General features: G+C 40.5%; 1 protein-coding gene across 1 annotated transcript; it reads right to left on the bottom strand.

Annotated features, from left to right (window-relative positions):
• Positions 1-1721: 1721 nt before the first annotated feature.
• Positions 1722-6535, bottom strand: LOC147032580 (uncharacterized). Its single transcript, XM_085870317.1, has one exon. It carries the CDS (start codon positions 6247-6249, stop codon positions 5491-5493), a length of 759 nt encoding a protein of 252 aa, XP_085726443.1. The 5' UTR covers positions 6250-6535; the 3' UTR covers positions 1722-5490.
• Positions 6536-7094: the final 559 nt, after the last annotated feature.

Here is a 7094-nt window from a genome sequence, read left to right as displayed (position 1 = left end):
CAAAACTCACATTAGTTTTGTTCAATCAGGTCAAGTTTTTGAGATATGGCCACATGTCGTTTTTTACATATTTGTTCACATGTACGCATGTGTGGAGCATTTTAGAAGAAGTTGGTGGGGGTAAAATGTCATGTCAAATAATTGTTTTGATTGGAAATAATTATTTTAATGACAAGAAGTATTCAGGTACGATAGTTCTAGGTGATTATGTCGAAAAGGGATCAGTTTGAAGTCATAAAACCTCAAAATCTTCCAAAAATTGGTGAGGCAAAGCATAAAGTTCGTGGGACAAAAGTAAAGTTAATGGGGCAGATTTTGTAATAATGTGATACAAAAAAGTTGTATTTCTTGAAATAACGAACTCTGAAGAATGTACAATACCTACATGCGCCAATTTATGACATGCGCTTCTGCTCAAGCTTGGAGTGCCACAGTACGAACCCAAAGATTGGAGACTGTTCATTGACAGCAGCAAGCGATCACTGAAATGTGTTCTGCTACACAACGGCAACCAGTTTGCCTCTGTACCCATTGCTCACTCGACTACACTGAAGGAGAAGTATGAAGCGGTGAAGTACGTGCTGGAGAAAATTGGTTATGATCAGCATAAGTGGTTTATTTGTGTTGACCTGAAGATGGTGAACTTTTTGTTGGGACAACAGTCTGGCTTCACCAAGTACCCATGTTTTCTGTGCATGTGGGATAGTAGGGACCGTGCTCAGCATTACACGAAGAAGGACTGGCCTGTGCGGGAGGAATTGGTGCCATGCAAAGAAAGAAACGTCATCAACGACCCTCTGGTGGACAGAGACAGAATACTCTTCCCACCGCTGCACATCAAGCTCGGCTTAATCAAGCAGTTCACCAAGGCTCTGGACAAAGATGGTGACTGCTTCACTTACTTGTGCCAGGCTTTTCCAGGATTGACCATGGAGAAGTTGAAAGCTGGCATCTTTGATGGTTCTCAGATCCGTCAGCTCATCAGAGATCCAGAGTTCAAAAACTCAATGAACGAAGTGGAACTGGAAGCGTGGAATACATTTGTTTTGGTAGTGAAGAACTTTCTTGGCAACAATAAGGCCAGAAACTACGCAGAACTTGTCAACAACATGCTGACTGCTTTCAGAAACCTGGACTGCAACATGAGCATCAAGATGCACTACCTATTTTCACATATGAACCGGTTTCCTGAGAACCTGGGTTCAATGAGTGACGAGCAGGGGGAGAGATTCCATCAGGACATGAAGGAGATGGAGACCAGGTATCAGGGTCGCTGGGACGCAGTCATGATGGCTGACTACTGTTGGAATCTGAAGAGAGACCTCCCTGCCGCTGAACATTCCAGGAGTTCGAAGAAACGGAAGTTCAAGCCCTGAAGTTTGAACAGTGGTGACGCAACATGCAATTTACTTGTACTTACCTTTATCAATGCCCACCATTCAGATGACAGTATATCGATGTTTCTATCATGTATATCAATAAATGTTGTTGGCAAAACATTTTTTCTAAAAACATGTTTAGGATGATATGTGTTGACAAAAATCAGCTGATAATGCCACAAAAATGTAATTGATTTTGTCACAAGATCTGATTTTTTTCAAATCAACTTAGCACAAAAACCTGACCTGATGGAGAGAAACGGATGCCATTTCCTGATTCAGCAGTGCCAGAATACCCTAATTCACTTGTAGAAATCTAGACAACATTCAGAAAGTAAAAAATTGTTGACCAGTGTTCTTTTTTTCTTCTTTGTTCTTGTTCTTTTTTTTTTTTGTTCTTTTTTTTTTCTTGCTTTTTGTTCTTGTTTTTTTTTTTTTTTTTTTTTTTTTTTGTTCTTGCACATCTTGCACATCTTGCAAGTTTTTGTTCTTGCACATCCATACTTTGAAGCAACTTTTGAATCTGGAAACATCTTTTGAAATAGAGGTCCAGCATGATCTGAGACTGATATGGGCAAGTTATGTTCCACAATAAATCCACTAAAGAGAAGTTCCGCTCGAGTAACATCCTCTTCCTCGCTTGTCCCTTGTTTGGTGAAATAATTCAGAAGTGTACCGGTACTCGTGCTCGAAGATCTCTCCTTTGCAATGTCTGTGTGCCGTTTGCTTCCAAGTGCTTCCGAATATCATCGCGACCTCCGTGCTCAACTGAAATATCAACGCTGCATACTGTACAATACGCATGATGAATTCCTCTTTCAGACTTTCGAATACACGGGTATTGGAGACTGTATTCGGTCTTGTACTTCTGAGACCATTTCTTGGTCTTCGTAAGCTTCTTTTCTGCCATTTCGTAATCAACATCGAGGGCTTGAAGCATCGGTAACTTCGAAGTCGATGTTCCACAGCTGCAGCGCGACTCGTAGAACTCTAGCGGCTGTTAAACACCGCACGGTGGTCGCGACCGCCGGGCTGGTACGGGGCCCAGCTGCATGCAGTGAGCGTATCGCATGCATATACACTGTGCATACATACCGCATGCACTGTATTGCACACATACCGCATGCACTAAATCTCAGTGCATGATCGCCTAAGCGAGATCCAGACCCAATGTTTCGCTGCTCCTCATTTGAATTTGCATTTTTTTACGTACAATTTGGTAGCAGCGAACGTTATGGAGTTACCACATGCTATACGTAGCAGACGATGCTTTTCATTCAATTCTCATACTAGTACATTCTGATTAGTGAACAGTGCAAAAATATCAAAATTTCGGGAGGATAAGGATAGTGATCGTAAGGGCGGGAGTTTGTGTGAATTTTCGGAAGCCTCCCGATGAAATCGGGAGGGTTGGCATTGCTGACATACATATATATACATACATACATATACATACATACATACATATATATATATATATATATATACATACATATACACATACATATACACATACACACACAGTAATACCTTAACCGGGCGTAGTGGCGTGCGCCTGTAATCTGGCTACTCGGAGGCTTGGGTTGGAGGATCGCTTGAGGACGGGGGCTCTGCACTGGGCAGGGTGTAGAGCAGCCCGGAATCATGGTGAAACCCAAATCCTGATCCCTGTGTCGTAAGAGGCGACCAGGGTTGCGTCAGGAAGGGCATCCGGCGTAAAACCTGTGCCAAATCAGTATGCGGATCATAACGGATGATCCGCTGTGGCGACCCCTAACGGGAGCAGCCGAAAGATGAACAACAACAACACACAGTAATACCTTGACATACGAGTTTAATTCGTTCTGTGACCGAGCTCGTAACTCGGCTTGCTCGTATATCAAAACAATTTTCCCAATTGAAATTAAAAATACCATTAATCAGTTCCAGCCAACCAAAAAACACCCCAATTTCTTTGTTACGTAGTTTTAAAAATGAGAAATGTATTTATAAATAATAAATAATGAATACAAAGATAATAAAATAGAATATAAATAAATAAATAAACTGGTTTTATAAAGTGTATTTACCTTGGAGATGAGATGACTTCGGCTTACGGAAGATTCTGGTGGAGGTGGCTGTGGCGGTGGAGGTGGCGGCAGTGGTGGTGATGGAGGAGATAGGCGGAGGAGATTTGAAGGTCTCATCACACTTTATCGCTAAACGTAATTGATACAATTTTTTTTTTTAATTCACTTTATCGCGAAACTGAATTGCTACAATTTTTTTTTACATTTTATTTTTTTATTCCCTTTGCCATTGCACTTAATTGCTACAATTTTTTTTTCATTTGTTTTTTCTTGGCAAAATAACTTGGTTTTTTCTTGCCAACAGCTTGGCAAAATAACTGCACCAATGAAAAAACAAGAGGTAAACACAACACAGATTACTACGGTACGACCCCACTCAACGAGATAACAAAGAGAACTGAACGAGTGAGTGGCAGGAGATGCGTGAAAAGGCGGGAGATGCGGGTGTTCGCTTGCTTGGCTGCGCACGTCTAAAAGCTCGCTCCACTCGTAACTCGGATCTAGACTCGTAACACAAAGCAAACTGGAACGGGCACTCGTAGAGCGCATACCTTCGCCGCAGCCACTAGTTACCGTTATATTAAGTTGTCCACAACGCATCTCAATACAAATATGCATTTCGTGACCCCCATGACCTTTGACCCAAAACCGCTACCTAGGGTGACAATAGTACTATACCTTGTGTCATTTCAGAAGATGGGGAATTGAACACTGAACAATTTGGAGTTAATTTGATGTAAATCGGAAACATATTAACCGTTTTCATCATGAAAAAACGATGTTGACCTTTTTGTGACCTTGACCTTTGATCCGATCAAATTGATTGATCTTTTTGACAAAATCTAATGGATTTGTCCTTTCATGATGCCAAACAAATCCAAAACAATTAAAGCCTCTCTGCGTTTTGTTTTTTTTTGCGTTAAGTTGTCCACAATGCTTTCCGATATAAATGTGAATTTGTGTGACCCCCTTGACCTTTGACCCCCAACCGCTGCCTTGGGTGACAAAAGTACTATACCATGTGTCATATTAGAGGATGGGGAATTTAATTTTGAATATTTTGGAGTTAATTTGCTGTAAATCAAAACAAAAGTGACAATTTAATCGTGAAAAAACGATTTTGACCTTTTTGTGACCTTGACCTTAACCTTTGATCCGATCGCTCCCAAAATCTAATCGATTTGTCCTCTCGTGATGCCAAACACATCCACAAAATTTCATGACAATCTGCGAAGTGGTTTTTGTGTAATGTTGTCCACAATGCTTCCCAATCAAAAACTCCATTTTGGTGACCCCCTTGACCTTTGACTTCCACAGACTAACTAGGGTTGCAAACACTATACCATACGCTATATCAGTGGATTGGGATTTGAATACTGAACATTTTGGACTTAATTTGATGTAAATCGGAACAGAATTGACACTTTAATCGCAAAAAAACGATTTTGACCTTTTTGTGACCTTGACCTTGACCTTTGATCCGATCGCTCCCAAAAGCTTCGCCTGGCGTCCTTGAGTAACTGCACATCATCTCTGAAAATTTCATGCAAATCGGTCCAGCAGTTTTTGTGCAATGTTGTCCGCACACATATTTACCAATAAATAAATACACAGGGGTCAATACAATACCTTCGTAAAACGAAGTTTGCGAAGGTAAAAATTGTCCGAGCAACGGCTCGTAACTCGGAGCATTCGTATGTCAAGGTATTACTGTATATTATATATATATATATATATATATATATATATATATATATATATATATATATATATATATATATATACATATAAACATACATATATACAGTGTTGGGCACCGATAACCAAAAAGTTAACTTCGATAACGATAATCCGATAACCCCAATTTTTAAGTTGGATAACGATAATTATAATAAAGTTATCGGAAGTTAACGATAATCCGATAAAGATAACTACTGTTTAACAAAAATTCAAAAAACAAGGAAAAAGCTTCAAAACCCATAGAAAAGGCTTATTTTTGCTAAACCCAAGAATAAAATAAGCATTATGCGTCTTCTTAGAGTCTATGACACTATGTGCTGGTTGCCCTTGAGGAAGACTAACTTCTCAAAGTTAGGCCCAGCTGACAGTCTTGACCTCTTGGGCCTCAGGATGTCCTTGCCGAGAGAGAATAGCCGTTCCACTGCAGCAGAGGACAGAATTGGGGTGTTGTACTTCAGGAAGAGGTTGGTGAGGATCTCCTCCCCCATGAAGTCAGAGTCGACCATGCCCTCCTTCCCATCAATGTCCAGCCAGGTGTCGACAAGTTTCTTGGCCTTCTGCTTGACACTAGTACGTGAGCCAGCGGCCGTCCACCCAGCGAAGAGGTCGTCATGTATGCTGCTTTCGTCAGAGCTGGTGGTGTTGTCGCCGTTCCGGTCCCTCACGACCCTCAATGCTCTCTCGACCTCGTCCTCCATGGCGGTCTTGACAGAGACCGTTAGGTTTCTGTCGAACCTGTGCAGCCAGTGGAGCCGGAACTTTGGATGGAAGGCAGCTGCCAGCTGGCAGTCCCGGTCGTTCAGGTAGTGGTTGAACCGGGTGGCGATGGCTACTACCAGGACGTCAACCAGTGGCTTGCAGACGGCGAAGCTGTTCCTCATGTTCCTGAGCTTCGTGAGGGTGATGGCCACTGTGGGAAGGAGGGTTCCAAGGTAGGCGTTCTTCTCCCCCTGGATGGTGTCAAGGGCGATAGCCACATGGGACATGACTTTGGCCCACTCCTTCAGGAAGGTTATCTCCTGGGTTATCTCAATGTCAAGAACTTCTTCTTGGTGTTCCATGGTTGTAGACTCCAGTCTTGTAAGTTGCAAAGAATGCTTGGTAACTGGTAAGCAAGAACTGAACGCTGTCAAGTTGACGATGATACTGAAGAACCTGCAAAAAAGTAAAACGATAAAAATGTTATCGGAGGAAAAAAAAATCGAGTTATCGGAAGTTAACTGGTCCGATAACGATAAATGGAAGTTAACTTCTGATAAAAAAGTTAACTGATAATTATCTGTTATCAGATTATCGCTTTTGTGCCCAACACTGCATGTATATATGTATGTATGTATGTATGTATGTATGTATGTATGTATGTATGTATGTATGTATATATGTATGTATATATATATATATGTATATATATGTATGTATATATATATATATATATATATATATATATATATATATATATATATATATATATATATATATATATATATATATATATATATATATATATATATATATATATATATACAGTGGGGAGAACAAGTATTTGATACACTGCCGATTTTGCAGGTTTTCCCACTTACAAAGCACGTAGAGGTCTGTAATTTTTATCATCGGTACACTTCAACTGTGAAAGACGGAATCTAAAACAAAAATCCAGAAAATCACATTGTATGATTTTTAAATAATTAATTTGCATTTTATGGCATGAAATAAGTATTTGATACATCAGAAAAACAGAACTTAATATTTGGTACAGAAACCTTTGTTTGCAATTACAGAGATCACACGTTTCCTGTAGTTCTTAACCAGGTTTGCACAGACTGCAGCAGGGATTTTGGTCCACTCCTCCATTCAGATCTTCTCCAGATCCTTCAGGTTTCGGGGCTGTCGCTGGGCAACACAGACT

This window comes from Eptatretus burgeri, chromosome 2 (assembly GCF_056783735.1).
Source record: "Eptatretus burgeri isolate ZD-2024b chromosome 2, Ebu_testis_v1, whole genome shotgun sequence".
In the NCBI taxonomy this organism is placed as follows: domain Eukaryota; kingdom Metazoa; phylum Chordata; class Myxini; order Myxiniformes; family Myxinidae; genus Eptatretus; species Eptatretus burgeri.
This window is presented reverse-complemented; position numbering and strand designations above follow the sequence as displayed.